Source organism: Phycodurus eques, chromosome 3 (assembly GCF_024500275.1).
Source record: "Phycodurus eques isolate BA_2022a chromosome 3, UOR_Pequ_1.1, whole genome shotgun sequence".
Classification (NCBI taxonomy): Eukaryota; Metazoa; Chordata; class Actinopteri; order Syngnathiformes; family Syngnathidae; genus Phycodurus; species Phycodurus eques.
In genome coordinates, this window is record NC_084527.1 from 22,495,964 (window position 1) to 22,513,449 (window position 17,486).

At 43.5% G+C, this 17,486-nt stretch overlaps 2 protein-coding genes across 4 annotated transcripts in view; one reads left to right on the forward strand and one right to left on the reverse strand.

Annotated features, from left to right (window-relative positions):
- The window catches only part of ascc2 (activating signal cointegrator 1 complex subunit 2), a 35,259-nt gene extending 28,144 nt beyond the window's left edge, over positions 1 to 7,115 (forward strand). For both annotated transcript variants that reach the window (XM_061672712.1, XM_061672713.1), the window contains exons 16-19: positions 817 to 1,065; positions 2,665 to 2,755; positions 5,834 to 5,925; positions 5,998 to 7,115. In XM_061672712.1, coding sequence (XP_061528696.1) covers positions 817 to 1,065; positions 2,665 to 2,755; positions 5,834 to 5,925; positions 5,998 to 6,169 — 604 coding nt within the window. In that variant the 3' untranslated portion in view covers positions 6,170 to 7,115. The remainder of the gene's footprint in view (positions 1 to 816; positions 1,066 to 2,664; positions 2,756 to 5,833; positions 5,926 to 5,997) is intronic.
- rnf215 (ring finger protein 215) lies at positions 6,305 to 16,710 on the reverse strand. Of its 2 annotated transcripts, none has more exons than XM_061672715.1 (10): positions 16,375 to 16,710; positions 16,160 to 16,300; positions 12,349 to 12,420; positions 12,181 to 12,266; positions 10,996 to 11,050; positions 10,820 to 10,924; positions 10,597 to 10,713; positions 10,407 to 10,520; positions 10,244 to 10,346; positions 6,305 to 8,697 (listed from the first exon to the last, which is right to left on the reverse strand). In XM_061672715.1, the coding sequence occupies exons 1-10, from the start codon at positions 16,588 to 16,590 to the stop codon at positions 8,441 to 8,443; spliced, it is 1,266 nt and encodes a 421-aa protein (XP_061528699.1). In that variant the 5' UTR covers positions 16,591 to 16,710; the 3' UTR covers positions 6,305 to 8,440. The 2 variants fall into 2 exon arrangements, with proteins under 2 accessions (XP_061528699.1, XP_061528698.1); XM_061672714.1 differs by having other exon boundaries at positions 10,407 to 10,535.
- Positions 16,711 to 17,486: the final 776 nt, after the last annotated feature.

Here is a 17,486-nt window from a genome sequence, read left to right on the forward strand (position 1 = left end):
AGCTTAAAAGGCTTCGTGCACGGGGAGTGCCGCGGTTCACACACGTTTCTCGCTCGCCGCCTTCTCATCTGCCATGCCCCAGACTGAAAGACAGAAATGTCTTAAATGTCAATAAAAGTGCTTAAAAAGCAACAACCACACATACTGTGGTTTCTCGTCCAACCACTAGGGACACTACATAGAGGGGTGGCTAGATGTGGGGTGGACAAAAGAAAACGGGGAAGAAGAGGCAAAGAAGAAAGTAGCGTTGTGTTAACTGGTGTGTGCAAACTGAACAATAAAACGAAGTAAATAGAATCACAAGCGTTTTTCTTGGAAATACAACATACTTCCGTATAAAATCTGCCGTGTGCAAATCCAGTGCGTTATTTCCTAGTATCAATACAATCGATTGATTACCTTTTAAAACGATTCAAACCGATATATTTTCGTTCTGAAGGCTAACTTGTCGAGCAGAGAGCGATCCAGTTGGATTGCAGGAATATAAATCGATACATTGATATAATTAATTAATCGTTACACCACTACTAAAAAGAGACTGGCGCCGTTGTACTTATTTTCCACTTTGGAAGGACAAGTCGGGAAGAAGTCACTGCTCCACCTAAACTTAATACCCCCACCCAAATAAGTTGGGGAGACTCCGTTCCCCCCCCTTTTCCGTCGACGATTTGCTTGACATCGGGAGACTCGCGTGTCAATGAGCCTTCAGCGATGAGCTTCAGGAGTGGGAGATGGATATACTTCCATGAACTGGTCCGTGGCAGAAAAAAAGGTCTGGGAACACTGCCCTACATGATTGTGCAAACACTCCCTCAGAAAAGGCGAGAGCGTGGAGGAGCTGCTGAACGACAAACAGCATATATCTGAGCAACGCGCCCGCTACCAGGCCTACCAGACTGTGGTGGACGAGGTCGAGCTGCAGGCGGAAGACGTGGCAGGAGGCGCAGCGGGCGCGTCAGCTAGCTACGGCATGGGCGACCAGTACGACGACGAGTACGACGACACATACGACATGAACCAAGTGGGAGCCAACGACCTGGACGGAGACAGCCTGCTGAACAGGAGGTACAGTACAATGATCCCCCACATTTTCGCCGTTCGCAAAGAAAATTTTGAATCTGTCCTCCGTAAGACAGTTTGACAGTATTTTGCTGCCATCATGTGTCATCTAAAGACAATTATAGTGTAGTTTTTTTTCTGATATTTTGTTACATCACCTTTTCTTTTAACAACATTCAATAAATGTTTGGGAACTGAGGACACTAATTGTTGAAGCTTTGTAGGTGGAATTATTTCCCATTCTTGCTTGATGTACAGCTTCATCTGTTCAACAGTCCGGGGTCTCCGTTGTCGTATTTACGCTTCATAATGCGCCATACATTTTCAATGAAGACAGGTCTGGACTGCAGGCAGGGCCAGTCTAGTACCCACACTCTTTTACTACTAAGCCACGCTGTTGTAACACGTGCAGAATGTGGTTTGGCGTTGTCTTGCTGAAATAAGCAGGTGCGTCCATGAAAAAGACTTTCCTTGGATGGCAGCAGATGTTTCTCCAAAGCCTGTATGTACCTTTCAGCATTAATGGTGCCTTCACAGTTGTGTAAGTTACCCAAGCCATTGGCACTAACACAGCCCCATACCATCACAGATGCTGTTTTTTTAACTTTGTGTCCATAACAGTCCGGATAGTTCTTTTCGTCTTTGGCCCGGAGGACACGATTTCCAAAAACTATTTGAAATGTGGACTTGTCGGACCACAGAACACTTTTCCACTTCGCATCTGTCCATCTTAGATGAGCTCGGGCCCAGAGAAGTCGGCGGCGTTTCTGGGTATTGTTGATAAATGGCTTTTGCTTTGCATAGTAGAGATTTCAAGTTGCACTTACGGATGTAAATGTATTTACTGATATTGGTTTTCTGAAGTGTTCCTGAGCCCATGTGGTGATATCCTTTACACATTGATGTCAGTTTTTGATGCAGTGCCGCCTGAGGGATTGAAGTTCACGGGCATTCAATGTTGGTTTTCGGCCTTGCCGCTTATATGCAGTGATTTCTCCAGATTCTCTGAACCTTTTGATGATATTATGGACTGTATATGATGAAATCCCTAAATTCCTTGAAATTGTACGTTGAGGAACATTGTCCTTAAATTGTTTGACTATTTTCTCACGCACTTGTTCACAAAGAGGTGAACCTCGCCCCATCATTGCTTGTGAATGACTGAGCAATTCAGGGAAGCTCCTTTTATACCCAATCATGGCACCCACCTGTTCCCAATTAGCCTGTTCACCTGTGGGATGTTCCAAACAGGTGTTTGATGAGCATTCCTCAACTTTCTCAGTCTTTTTTGCCACCTGTCCCAGCTTTTTTGGAACGTGTTGCAGCCATAAAATTCCAAGTTAATTATTATTTGCTCTAACAATCAAGTTTATCAGTTTGAACATTAAATATCTTGTATTTGTAGTGTATTAAATTAAAAATAGGTTGAACATGATTTGCAAATAATTGTATTATGTTATTTGTTTAACACAACGTCCCAACTTCTTTGGAATTGGGGTTGTAGATTACAGATGCCAGAAGTACAGTAATGATGAATTTGTACGTCATTACTTCTCACCTCTGATTTAGACTCAGATGCTTACTGATGATAAGTTTCCTCTTCAGACCCTTCACGCTGCCCAGAGTCCTGCAGAGAGCCAACAAAGCTGAGGAAGCAGAGGATGAAGAATACCACGACAAAGACCAAGGACTGCAGGTATGTGTTCAGCAGGACGTCTGGAGAGGAAGTCCTCGCATGTTTTGTGGGTTTTTAAGTCTTAATGTCAAAATTCACATAAGGTAGTTTGAGATTCTCGAGCAGGTATGTCAAACCATTTGCTGGTACTTGAAACCCAAACCCTTGTTTGAAATCTTACTATTAAACCCAAATCTTGAAAAACCAACTCTGAATTGGAAACTTAATTTGAAACCCTAACCCAGGCTTGAAACGCAAACTTGGAAGTCTAGCCCTTGTTTGAAACCCTAACCATGGTTTAAAAGCCCATAAAACCCTTATTTGACACTTTAATGAGAAAGACTAATCTTGGCTTGAGACCCTAGCCCTTGTTTGGAGCCCTTAAGAACTTTAGATTTAAAACCCAGACCGTGGCTTGAAACCATCCATCCATCCATTTTCTTCCCCTCATCTGAGGTTGGGTCACGGGGGCAGTAGCTTTAGCAGGGAAAACCAGATTTCCTTCTCCCCAGCCACTTCGTCCAGGTGGATCGTCCACATGGCCTTCTCCCGGTGGGACGTGACCGGAACACCTCACCATCCTAATCAGATGCCCAAGCCGCCTCATCTGGTTCCTCTCAATCTCTAAGGGAGAGCCCGGACACCCTGTGGAGGGCTGCTCGCATGCGGGATCTTGTTCTTCAACAACCCACACAGCTCGTGACCATAGGTGAGGGTAGGAATGTGAATAGACCGGTAAAGTGAAAGCTTCGCCTTTCGGCTTAGTTCCTTCTTCACCACAACGGACCGATACAAAGTCCGCATCACTGCAGACGCTGCACCGATCCATCTGTCGAGCTCCTGTTCCATTCTTCCCTCACTCCTGAACAAGACCCCAAGATACTTGAACTCCTTCTCTTAAGGCACAATCTCACCTGGAGAGGGCACTCAACCCTTTTCTGACTGAGGACCATGGTCTCGGATTTGGAGGTGCTGATTTTCATCCCAACTGCTTCACACTCGGCTGCGAATCGCTCCATTGAGAGTTGGAGATCATGGTTTGATGAAGTCAACAGCACCACATCTGCAAAAAGCAGAGCTGCAATACCAAAGCCACAAACCGAACCCCCTCTATGCCTTGGCTGCGCCTAGAAATTCTGCCCATCAACGTTATGTACAGAATCTGTGACAAAGGGCAGCCTTGGCGGAGTCCAACCCTCACCGGAAACGAATCAGACTTACTGCCGACAATGCGGACCAAATTTTGACACCTGTCGTACAGGGCCCGAACAGCCCGTATCAGGGGGTTCGGTACCCCATACTCCTGAAGTGCCCCCCACAGGACTCCCCGAGGGACATGGTCAACATGTAGAGCCTTTAGGAGCTGCGGGCGAATCTCATCCGCCCCCAGGCCCTTGCCACCGACCAGCTTTTTTACCACCTCTGTGTCCTCAACCCCGGAGATAGGAGAGCCCGCCTCAGACTCTGCCTCCTCATGGGAAGGCGTGTTGGTGGAATTGAGAAGATCTTTGAAGTATTCTCCCCACCGACTCGCAACGTCCCAAGTCGAGGTCAGCAACGCCCCATCCCCACTATACACAGTGTTGATGGTAGACTGCTTCCTCCTCCAGAGACGCCGGCTGGTGGACCAGAATGTCCTCAAAGTCTTTCTCCATGCCCTCACCAAACTCCTCCCACGCCTGGGTTTTTGCCTCAGTGACCACCAAAGCTGCGCTCCGCTTGGCCAGCCGTTACCCATCATCTGCCTCAGGAGTCCCACAGGCCAAAATTGCGCGATAGGACCCCTCCTTCTCCTTGACGTTATCACTCACCACTGGTGTCCACGAACAGGTTCGGGGGTTGCCGCCACGACAGGCACAGACCACCTTACAGCCACACCTCCGGTTGCCCACCTCGGAAATGGAGGTGCGGAATATGGTCAACTTGGACTCAATGTGCCCACCTTCCCCGGGACGTGGGTGAAGTTCTGCCGGAGGTAGGGTTAAAACTCCTTCTAACTGGATTCTGCCAGACGTTCCCAGCAGACCCTCACGATACGTTTGGGCCTGCCAGGTCTGACCGGCATGTTCCCCCACCATCGGAGCCAACACACCACCAGGTGGGGATCGGTTGACGGCTCCGCCCCCTCTTCACCCGAGTGTCCAAGACATGCGGCCACAAGTCCGATGACATGACCACAAAGTTGATCATCGAACTGCGGGCTAGGTGTCTTGGTGTGAGGGTTTGGGCATCGTTTGAATTTGAGGGATTCTGGTTCCTTATTCTGGTTCCAAACGATTCTCGATTCAGATTCTTTTAGTGGTTGGGTCAAAAATGTTTGCATGGTTTAAATAGTGTATCCAAATTATGAACATCCATTTTCTTAGCAGCCCGCATAGACTAAAATGAACATTTGACTCGGGGTTCTTTATAACCAGTATCAATATCAAACCTATGAACTGAATGGAAATTAATATTAATTGTTTCAGGTAAAAGTTAAATATAGCATTATTAAAATCGTTATTTGTGTTTGTTTCATCACGTCAAATGATTTATATGTGCATGTTTTAACTTGACTTTCTGTTTTAAGCTTGTAGCCTTTTATTTTGAAGGATATACACCAAAACTCAGCATTTTGGCATGCAAAGTAACTTCACACAAGTCCCTCCACCACGATAAGGTGACGGCTCAGGGAGTGGCTTGAAACACGGGCTTAAAATCCTAACCCTTGTTTGGAAAAAGTAACCCAGGTTTGACACCCCAATTTGAAAACCTAACCCAGGCTTAAAACTCTGACTTGAAACACAAACCCTTGTTTGAAATGTTAACTTGAAACCCCAAACCCTTTTTTTTTTTTTTTATAAACCCTAACCCAGGCTTAAAACCAAAACTTGAAACGTTAACCCTGCTTTGAACCTTAATTTGAAACTCTATCCCTTGTTTGAAGTCCTAACCCAGACTTGAAACTCCAATTTGAGACCGTAAAGACTTTAAACCTTGATTTGAAACCCTGACTATTGTATGAAACCCTAACCCTGGCTTTGAACCCAGGCTTGAAACCTTAACCGTTGTTTAAAACTGTAGCCCAGGCTTCAAACCCTAATTAGTTTTGTTCCGCAGAGCAACATGAACAGAGACCAGTTTATTCAGGACCCCGCACTGCTGAGGGAGCGAGTCGAAGCCAAACGAGCCGCCATGCAGCAAAGGAAAGGGTAAGGCCCTCGCAGAGGAACTCTCGCCAACAGAGACATTTATTTTATTAAACACCGACCGATCCGCCTCAGCATCCGGCCGGAGCGTCCCAGCCACGTGGTGGGCTGTCCCAAAGGCCAGGGGCAGACATTGGACACATTCCTTGACAGACGCAAGAAGGAGGCCAACAAGGGCCGCGGGGCCAACCACAACCGCCGCAACATGGCTGACCGCAAGAGGAACAAAGGTATGATCCCCTCGTGATGGGAAAAGAAGAAAAAGAGGACTGCTGTTTTTTAATGACTGACGCTTTCTTTGGACAAATAATTTATTTGATTGGAAACCAAAGTCAAAAGATGTTTAACGAAAAAAAAGACAAAGCAAAAACTAACATTTGGAAGTAGACGTTTATTGCATTGACCTTGTCGTCCAGTTTGCGCCTTCAAATCACAAACCACAACTCACCAGTTTTTGTACATGGACCTGATCTGTTAGCACTTTGTAACCACAGCACATGAAAATGCTTAGAATAAATACTTGAATAAGGTCTCAAACCTGATTCATACTTTTAACATCTAAAACACAGTTGATGTTTTAATTTGACAGTGTGTTGACAAAATTTGGGACCGGCCAGTGCCAAATTTACCTGCTGAGATTTCCGTGGTGGCAGATGAAAAAGCAGTGTCAAAACCACTGTCCTGGTTGTGGGAAAAATTCCCAGAAGAATCGCTGTGGACACGCAACAGTTTCTGATCCAGGTCCTTATAACAAAAGGGTAAAAAATACTAATAATTTGGAGTGTTCCCACGATGACCACTAATTGCCACTGCGGATGGTGCCTAAGGAGGAAACAAGTTAGTAAATCGGACGAACTTCAGAAATGGCCGAATACCTGTGCTTTTCACAGCATAAGTTCTACATTGATTTTCATGCGTCCTGTCGTGATCAACACAAGTGCCAAATTTGGTGTAAATCTGACACACTGGTGCTGGATGCAAATATTTTCTAAATTGCTCCGGGGATGTTTTGTTTTTCATGGCGAATCATCAAACGCTCACATTTTAGGATGAAGAGTCACAACTTCTGCAATAAAAGTGTCACCCATTTGTCTAGTATACAGTGGAAATAAAATGTTTACACATCCTTGTTCAAATGCCAGGTTTCTGTGATATTAAAAAAATGAAACCAAGACTAATCATTTAAAAACTTCTTCAACCACTGTGACGCCATAACCTGTACAGCTCTGTATATGCGCAACCTACTTGCGCAGTCAGCAAAACGGGTCCAAGCATGTCCTCCAGTTCAGGTGAATGGCGAAGTGGGGCATGACAATGCAACTGTAGGAACTTTAAACGTCTATAGTGGGTTTTTTTTAAAGACAAGATGTCACCAAAGAGGACAATATTCAATGTTTAGGCTTCGTTCGTGTTTACATACACTACATTGCCGAAAGTATTTGTTCACCTGCCTTGACTCACATATGAAAGTGACATCCCATTTCTAATGCATAGGGTTCAGTATGACGTCGGTCCACCTTTTGCAGCTTCATTGGTGTAAAAGTGTTTGCCCCCTTCCTGATTTATTTTTTTGCTTGTTTTTCACACTTAAATGTTTCCCATCATCAAACAAATTTAAATATTAGTCAAAGAAAACACAAACACGAAATCCAGTTTTTGGATAAAACTTGCATCCATATTCCGTACCGCGTTTTCTCACTAGGGTCATGGGCACGGTGGAGCCAATCCCAGCCAACTCTGGACAAGAGACTGGGTACACCCGGAACTGGTCGCCAGTCAATCCTGTTAAAACATAACTGGTTTATCATACCAGTTAAATTTCTCTAGCCACATCCAGGCCTGATACTACTACACTGGTTCTCAATCAAGAAACAATTTAAATAGGACCTGCTTGACAAAGTAAAGTAGACCAAAAGATCCTCAAAAGCTAGACATCATACTGAGATTTAAAGAAATTTAGGAACAAATGAGAGAGAAAGTAATCAGAATCATCTTTATTTCCAAAGTATGTCAAAAACACACAAGGAATTTGTCTGGTAGTTGTATCCACTCTAGTACGACAACATTCAATTGACAAGAGAATACTTTTGAGAAATAAAGACATAAAAAACACAGTCACTGAGCAATAAAAGGTTACCAGTAATGTAATGCCGGTACAATTAAAAAAAATAAAAAAAATTTTTTTTTTTGATAATGTGCAAAAAGATGCAGTCCACTAGCAAGTATAGCAGTTTGAAATGACTAATAGAACAATAGTCCGTTGTGCAATGAGCGCAGAAATGTGTGCAGTTCAAAGTGACTGGTAGTGTGATAATCTGGGACAATGTTGATTGTGCAAATGTTGCAGATGCTACTCAGGCACATGAGTGGAACAGTATTGGTCAACAACAGATATTCAAATAGTGTAGCGTGTTCGAGACTATTACAGTGAGTGCACGAGTAATGTATAATTGGCCCGACAGAGATGTGACAATGAACTTGAGACAAAATTGGCAGCATGCTGCAATGGGATTGTAAATTAACTGTTTAAGATGTCAATGGCAAGGGGGAAGAAGCTGTTGGAATGTCTGCTTGTTTTAGTTGGCATTGATCGGTAGTGCCTACCTGAGGGAACGAGCTGGAAGAGGTGGTGACCAGGATGTGGAGGGTCCAGGAGGATTTTGCATGCTCTTGTCTTAGTTCTGGGAGCGTAAAAGTCCTCAAGGGTGGGTAGGGGGGTACAGGCAATCTGTTGCAGTCGGAGTTTGTCCTTTTTTGTAGCAGCTTCAAACCAGACTGTGATGGAAGAACATGGGACTGATTCGATGATTGCTGTGTATAACTGCCTCAACAGCTCCTGTGGCAGGCCGTTCTTCCTCAGAAGCAGAAAATTACTCCAAGAGCGCAGCGACGACTCATCCAAGCGGTTACAAAAGACCCCACAACATCATCCAAAGAACTGCAGCCCTTACTTGCCTCAGTTAAGATCAGTGTTCATTGACTCCACCATAAGAAAGAGAGTGGGCAAAAATGGCCTGCATGGCAGAGTTCCAAAATGAAAACCACTGCTGAGGAAAAAGAACATGAAGGCTCATCTCAAATTTTCCAGAAGATATCTTGATGATCCTCAAGACTTTTGGGAAAATACTTTGTGGTCTAATGTGACGAAGGTGTGTGTCCCATTACATCTGGCGTAAAAGTAACACCGCATTTCAGAAAAAGATCATCATCCCTAGAGTAAAATATGGTGGTGATTGTGTGAGGCTCTGGGGCTATTTTGCTGCTTCAGGAAGACTTCCTGTGATAAATGGAACCATTAATTCAGCTGTCTACCAAATCATGAAGGCGAAAGTCTGGCCGTCTGTTCTTGACCTCAAGCTAAAATGGACTTGGGTTCTGCAGCAGGACAGCGATCCAAAACACACCTGCAAGTCCACCTTTGAATGGCTGAAGAAAAACCAAATTAAGACTTTGGAGTGGCCTAGTCAAAGTCCTAACCTGACCTTAAAAAGGCAGTTCATGCTAAAAAACCCTCCAGTGTGGCTTAATTACAACAATTGCAGACTGCAAACATTTCTTGTATCCATCTATAAGCTTTCTACATTTCTCAGGTAGTATTTTCTCCCACTCTTCCTTTGCAATTTGTTCAATCTCTTGGAACATTTGCAGCGTTCTTTTCCCATATGGTAGAGTTCAGCTCAGTCCAAAGATTTTCAATTGGATTGAGATCAGGACGCATTGCCGGCCATTTTAAGTCTTTTTTTTCCTTTTAAACTATTCCTGTGTGCTTTGGGTCTTTGTCTTGCTGGAGGACAGCAAGACAAAGAGCTTTACCTCAAAGTTTGATTACACTGAGTAAGACATCTCTTTCTAAGATTTCTTGATAAGTTTATTTTTTTTTTCCAGTACCAGATGAAGCAAAGCAGGGTCACAGCATTATGGATCCTCCACCACACTATTGCAGTTTATTTAGCTTGCCCGCTCAAAGATCTGTTCTTTTTTCAGTTGAGTTGGAAAGGTTATAGGCCACGATGGTGGAAAAATTTTTGAAATTATCTTGGTCTCATTTCTTTGTATCACAGAAAGCTGACATTTGAACAGATGTTGACTTTTGATATCCGCTGTATCTGGCAAAAATGTGGTGTAAAATTGTCGTGAAGAACTGATTTCGTGTGATTGGACGCACTGGTGCTGGATGCTAATATTAATTTAAAAAAAACAACACCTTCAAACCAAAGATGCAGATTACCAGTGCATTTCACAGCATAGGTTCTTATTTGATTTACGTGTGTCCTATCATGAGAAACACACGTGCCGAATGCAAATATTTTGTAGCACTCACCGAGGATGCTGCGCTTGCACAGTGGGCAGGTGTGATGCAGCAGCAGCCAGGGGTCCACACAGTCCTGGTGGTACTCGTGTCGACACGGCAACACACGAAGACACTGTGAACGTTGGCGTGTCACCAGTCTCATTTGCATATTCAAGTAGGTTGTCTTTCTTACCTGGTTGTGGTTAAAGGCCTCCAGACAGACTGCACAGTTGTCTGTCTCGTCGCGCCGCACTTTGGGCCTTCGATAGGTTTTGGTCCGGAGGGACGAGATGGTCCTCTGAACGTCCTGTTTAGGGAGAGACTGATGAAGAGGGTTGGTCATTAGTGATCAACTGACAGCTGTCAAATCCACATGGATTTACCTCCATGTTGCCGTTGATCTGGCGGTCGTGGTTCTGCCAGCGGGCCTGCAGGATGACACCGGTGCTGAGGAAAAGCGCCACCCATAGGACGGTGTCCCACAACCGCTGCAGGTACTTCTGTCACAAGCACACACAGGATGGACCTTTTTTTCCAGCCCTCGTAGGATATAGTACGAATTGAATTCATGTGGTTCACTGTTAATATGTACTGTGCTATATGTACCTGCACCTGCGAGTTGGTCTCCCCCGTGCAGATGACGCCCTGCCACTCACCATAGCGCCCCCCTCTGGAGCGCCCGCAGCTCGACCACAGTGTCAGTGTGGCGCCCTGTCCCACAACACACACACACACGGTCAGCTACTGACTGTCCTCCAGGGGGTGCTATATCCAACACTCACCAGGTTGTCTGGTAGGATGTTGCCGAAGGTAATCTTAGCAGTCGCATGGAGGCCCCTGAGGAACACACCACACAATACGTAAACATTTTAGCATCAAGCATATGGGGCCATTATTCTAGCAAAACCATTGGCAAATGCATATTTCAATCCACAGTCTATATGTAGTCAGTCACAAATTTTGCATAAATGCATAGAGTCATATATATGCAACAAGAGCCACAAATATGTAACTTCTCACAAATGTGTAACTACAGTCACAAGTGTGTACAATTTGTGATCTGTGAATATTGGGCTTCTGGATTGGATGTATTCTTACACGTGACTTGTGTACAAGAGTGTAGATTCCTGCCGCCGATTACTCACAAATTCATGAGGCGATTTTCAAATGTGTGCGCCTCTGTAACTACACACAACACATCAGCAGGGGGTACAAGAACCAATAATATTGTCTACGCTCACCAGGCCCTTGACATCTTTCTGTATTTCGGAGACCAGGAAGAACATGGATGGATCTTCTATTGACCCATGGGCAAGTACCATTTAGTTAACATTAAAACTGGAATAGTTGCTCGAAAAAAGATGGTAATAATTAGAAAATGTTCACACAAATAGTATCATCACTGAAGCTTTTGAAACATTTATGATGCTAGCGTCTCTACATCCAGTTAATAATCAAGTTGCTGTCTCCAACTCTTTCCAAAGCACAACCGGTTGCAGTCGTTAATTACGGGAGTTGTGGGGGCTTAGTAACTCATGAATTGAAGGCATTTGTTTTTTTACCAAGTGTGTGTCCTTATTATCAAATTAATAAAGTTGAGGAATTGCAGATCAGTGCTGGTCTTGACGGAAAATCCACAGTCCGGCCAGTCGAATACTGAGACAAGACCAAGACTTTTGGGAGTAGAGTCCCAGACACGACCAAGCCCTTCAAAATGTGTACTCAAGTGTTACAACACTACTAATTACGCAGATTCATTTGACACATTTGTGACTCTGGTTAAAGATGCTGATTTTGTTTACAAATTTGTGGATTGAAATAAGCATTTGCAAATGGTTTTGCTACAATAATGGCCTGCCCCAGACAAGCATGTTACCACGAAGCATTTGACTAAATTAGCATGTTTTTATGTGACCATGAAGCATCTCAGCATATTATCATGCTACTATTTTAGCACATTAGCCTACCTGAGCAATGCTCCCAGGAGCCTGGTGACGTTCTCCGACGTCTGGATCACGATGACAGGTTTGGAAAGAACCGGCGACAGATCCATCTAACCCACAACATAAACAAACCATCATCATTTTTATTTTAAGTTATTCTCTTCTAATGGACACACACACTTTTTTTCATACTTCTCTGACTGTGTTTTGGTTGAGAGCCAGGATGATGAGCGCGGATGCTCCGAGCACCAATGCCCGCTTCATCTACGTGACAAAAATGGACAATACGTAGTTTTTGTTAATGAACACACAAAATGGTATTCTGCACCCCAAAAAATTTAAATCTTATCATTCTACTAACATTTCCCACACTACTCTTGCATGCTTCTCCAACTGATAAAGGACAATTTAGGAACTGTATCACCCCACCCCCCCCTCCCCCCAATTCACATTGTTTCCCCATTAATCCACATTTTCCAAAACAAGGTACAGCATTGCTAAATTAATAGACATTTTCCAGATTTACAGTCCCCTCCAAAAGTATTGGAACGGCAAGGTCAATTCCTTTGTTTTTGTTGGATACTGAAGACATTTGGGGTTCAAATCAAAAGATGTCTATGAGACAAAAGTTCAGAATTCCAGCTTTTATTTCATGGTATTTACATCGACAGACCCTTTCCAAAAAAATCGATGGTATGGAAAAGTTTTTTTGATTTCCATAAGTCCATTCAAAAAGTTACTCTTTAATAGATTCAGAGCACGCAATTATAACAATGTCAAGTATTTGTTTATTTTGTACATAATTTGGGTTTCCAGCTCCTAAAACCCACAAAATCAGAGATTCAAAAATTAGATCATAAGATGTTAAACACCTCAGGACAGAGGACCTTTTGTTTGAAGCCATCCACTTTTCAAGTGAGCAAAAGTATTAGAACATGTGACTGATGGGTGTTTGTAGTTCCTCAGGTGTTGCCTTTTAGATTGATTGCTTAAACATAGTGCTTGTTTTTGGCTTTGGGTTTCACCTGTGAAAACTAGGCTTTACACGATCAGGATTTTGGGGGCCGATCAGTGAGTTAAAAAAAACGATCACATATCTGATCACAAGATGGAGTAATGTGTTTATTTAAATGACTTGTTCATTTACTGTATATACTTGTGTACTTAATTGCTCCAAAAAATATATTTACAATAAATGTATCTTTGTCCATCTATTTATGCCAGTGAGGCATAGTGACAGACAGAACAAATTAATGGTCTTCTATTATAGGGCAGGAAGTAAATACAGTAATTAATGTGACATTTTTGTTTGTTGGTGTGCTGTAAGATTTTTCATTTGTAAAATATGTGCCTTGGCTCCATAAAGGTTGGAAATCACTGCTCTAAATAATGCCATTTGACCAATCCACACTCCAGTCCGGTAGGTAGCGGTAATGCACCTAACTAGTTTGCCAACCGCCAATCAAACTCAAGAAGGAGAATTCTAATCCATTTCCGGTGGAAAGCTGCCAGTTGCATGCCCCTCTTCCTGACTCTTTTGTGACTAATGCGATTGTTACTCCGGACCAGTTTATAATCCGGAAAATACAGTACTATACTAGATGAACTGTATTTTCCAGACTATAAATCACACTTTTTCACTGATACTGCAATTTATAGTCAGTCAGGTCAAACCAACATTACAACATGACAGAAAGAATTGTAATTATTGTAATTAAATTACTTCACACACATCAAAACTTTAGAGCATGATTCGACAGAACGCCTGCATGTTGCTTACAACCGTTAGTGCTAGCAGTAGCTTGCTAGGCTACATAACGTTTTGTTGCCTGCTTGCGAGCAGTATCGTATTTAAAGTACGTGACCATACCTCAAGCAAGCCTTAAACGAACGTCCTCTCCCGAGCACTGGTGACCACCAACACGTTTTCCCCCATTTTGTTATTCTCTGACGCAATCCATTATTATCATTGTCGCCATAGTAACGAGCGTATGCGGTCACGTTTGAGTTGAGAAGATAAAGCCCAGTGATCGTAAAAAACAGGATGCGAATACAGACTACAGAATACAAGATTTTATTGCAGTAGTCAGACATAGTGCAATCGTGAAAGACCAAATGTATCTTGTAGTCTGATCCATGCATTACATGTTGTCTGTCTCAGACGTGTTGATTTTTTTTAAACATAACTTTATTGGTGTTCAAATATTTACAGTACTACGTCAGAAGACATGCGGCAAGGCTAAAAATAAACTAGCTTTGGATTTGAATGTACTGTACATGACAAGACGTGGAGTAAATGTCTTTTGCAGTCTATCAATGACATTGATCGGATCGGCGAATTATGACATTTAAAACGATCAGCTGATCAGCATAAAATGCTAATTATCGGGCGATACCGATCAGGCCGATCAGATCAGTGTAAAGTCTAGTGAAAACTGCATTTGCTGTTAAGCAAACATGAAGACCAGAGAGCTAGTGTGTGGGGGAAAAGCAAGCCGTTTTGAAGCTGAGAGAAGAGGGAAAATCGATCGGAGCTATTGCACATACATTGGGCAAAGCCAATACAACAATTTGGAATGTCCCTGAAAAGAAAGATACGACTGGTGTACTGAGAAACAGACATCGAACAGGTTGGCCAAGGGTGTCAACAGCAGTTGATGACAGAAGCATTGTGAGAGCTGTAAAGATACACAACAGTCTGTGACATCATTGCCAAGCTCCACAGGGCAGGGATGAAGGCATCAGAATCCACAGTTCAAAGAAGACTTGGAGGGAAGAAATATACAGGGCATACCACAAGATGCAAACCACTCATCAGCAAAAAGAATCGGAAGGCCAGATTGGATTTTGTAAAGAAGTACAGAGATGAGCCACAAAGGTTTTGGAACAAGGTTTTATGGACTGATGAGACCAAGATTAACCTCTACCAAAGTGATAGAAAGGCCAAAGTATAAAGAAAGAGAGGATCTGCTTATGATTCCAAACAAACAAGCTCATCTGTGAAGGCTGGTGTAGGTAATGTCATGGCTTGGGCTTCCATGGCTGCTTCTGGAACGGGCTCACTAGTCTTTATTCATGGTGTAACTCATGATGGTAGCAGCAGAATGAATTCTGAAGTCTACAAAACCATTTTTTCTGGCAATTTGCAGAAAAAAGTATCCAAACTAATTGGGAGAAGCTTCATCCTGCAACAAGACAATGACCCAAAACACTGAAAACACAACAAAGGACTTCATCAGGGAGAAAAAGTGGAAGTCTTAGACTGGCCAAGTCAATCACCTGAACCTGAACCCAATAGCGCATGCATTTTACCTCCTGAAGAGGAGACTGAAGGGAGAAACCACCAGAACTGAAAGAGGCTGTAGTAGAGGCCTGGAAAACCATTTCAAATGAAGAATGCAACAATTTGGTGAAGTCAATGGGTCGCAGGCTTCATTCAGTTATTGCAAGTAAGGGTTTTGCTACCAAATAAGTTATTCACTTTAATTTTTATTAATGTGTTAATTTAATGTTGTTGTTGTTGTAAACTGTTTCAATACTTTTGCTCACTTGAAAAGTGGGTGGCTTCAAACAAAAGGTGCAGAGCTAGAGATAAATACCATGAAATAAAAGCAGCTGGAATTCTGAACTTTTGTCACATATCTTGATCCGAAACCCAAATGTCTTCAGAAAACAACAAAACAAAAACAAAGGAACTGACCTTGCCATTCCAATACTTTTGCAAGGAACTGTACATCCTCCTCCCAAATTTCTTGACCATATTTGACAACAGGCACGGCTCCAGGATTTCTCTCTTTTCTGGAGTGAAGCGCGTGCTGAGAAAATAATCAATTTTCATAACGTCACTTACTTTCTTCAAACCATTCCAACTTAAAAGTGCCGCATTATACATTTCAACCTTTGCATTAATTCCACAGCATTTTATTTCGTCTTCAGCACTCACAAGGACATTCTGAAGAAATTGCACTCTCTTGTATGACTATAATGTGACAAAAGGCCTTACCCTGCTGACCACAGCCTCGGTGAAGGACTCCTGCTGCCGGCTCCCCGCGGACACTTGGTGGTCCTCCACGGGCATCACGCCGATCCAAATCTCCCCCTCCTCCTTGTCATCTCCGCTCACCTGCGGCTCCGAGTCCTTAATCTAACAAAAAATGGTCTTTAATCCATGCACATTAGGTAATAATCCTCATACAACCGTAAATGTGTTCCACGGACCAGAACTAGTTCTCCCTCCAGGCTCTCCGGTTCATCGTCGGGGCCCTCGTTACTCTTTACTCGGCTAGCGGTCACCACCTCCCCGCGGAGAAGAGTGCCGCTAAGCCGCTGCTGCGCGTACACCTCCACCACGGCGACCCGCGGACGAGCCGGAGCCGCCGCCGCGAAAGGCAGCACCAGCCCCGACCACAGAAGCACGAGCAGCGGGGACGCCATGGTGGTCCAGTCCGACAGCGGAGAGGTAAAAGCGGTTTCAAGAGGTTTTTATACGGACCCGGTTAACTGTCAGCCATTGTTTTGCTGGCGCTGTTACCTAATGCGAAAGAATGTAAACAAGCGAACAGCACTTCCGGACCACACCGGAAACTGCGGGAGTAGAACCGTGACCACACCTAGCGCCAATATATATTTATTAAAAAAATAATTACGGGAGTTCACTTTAATAAGCATCACATTCATTTAATATACATGTCCGGTGTTTTCACTTTCAACCACGGCGGCAAACTCATTTTCACAGAGGGCCACATCAGCCAAATGGTTGACTGTTTGATGGTGGACGACGGGCTAGCACATCTGCCTCACAGTTCTGAGGACCCGCGTTCAAATCCGGCCTCGCCTCTGTGGAGTTTGTATGTTCTCCCCTTTTCTCCGGGTGCTCCAGTGCCGCCATAAATGTACTCCTTAATGTTAAATAAGGCTATTACTTATTCAAGTTACAAATATTACATATGCATTTACTTAGATGTAAAAGAAAAAAACAAGTTTGCTTGTTGACCTGTTATAACATAAATCCTTTTAAATTTGTCAAGTTAAGAAACACGCATTACACCAGCAATGAAAACATGAAACACTAGTTCGAGTAAGACATTAACGGTACAATCTTTTGTATTTTCGCTTAGAGGTGCTGCGGGTCCTGGTTGTGGTCCCATCGGAACCGCGAACCACACGTAACATCGGCGACGAGAGTTGATCCGCTAGTACATCTTGTATTAGGAAATGCGCCTACATTTATCTAATTAGTTTACGGATGTTAAATGTATTAAGCGAAGGAGCGATTTTAGGGGATTATGTCACAACACAGAATGAACTAACGAACTTCAAATTTAGCAATG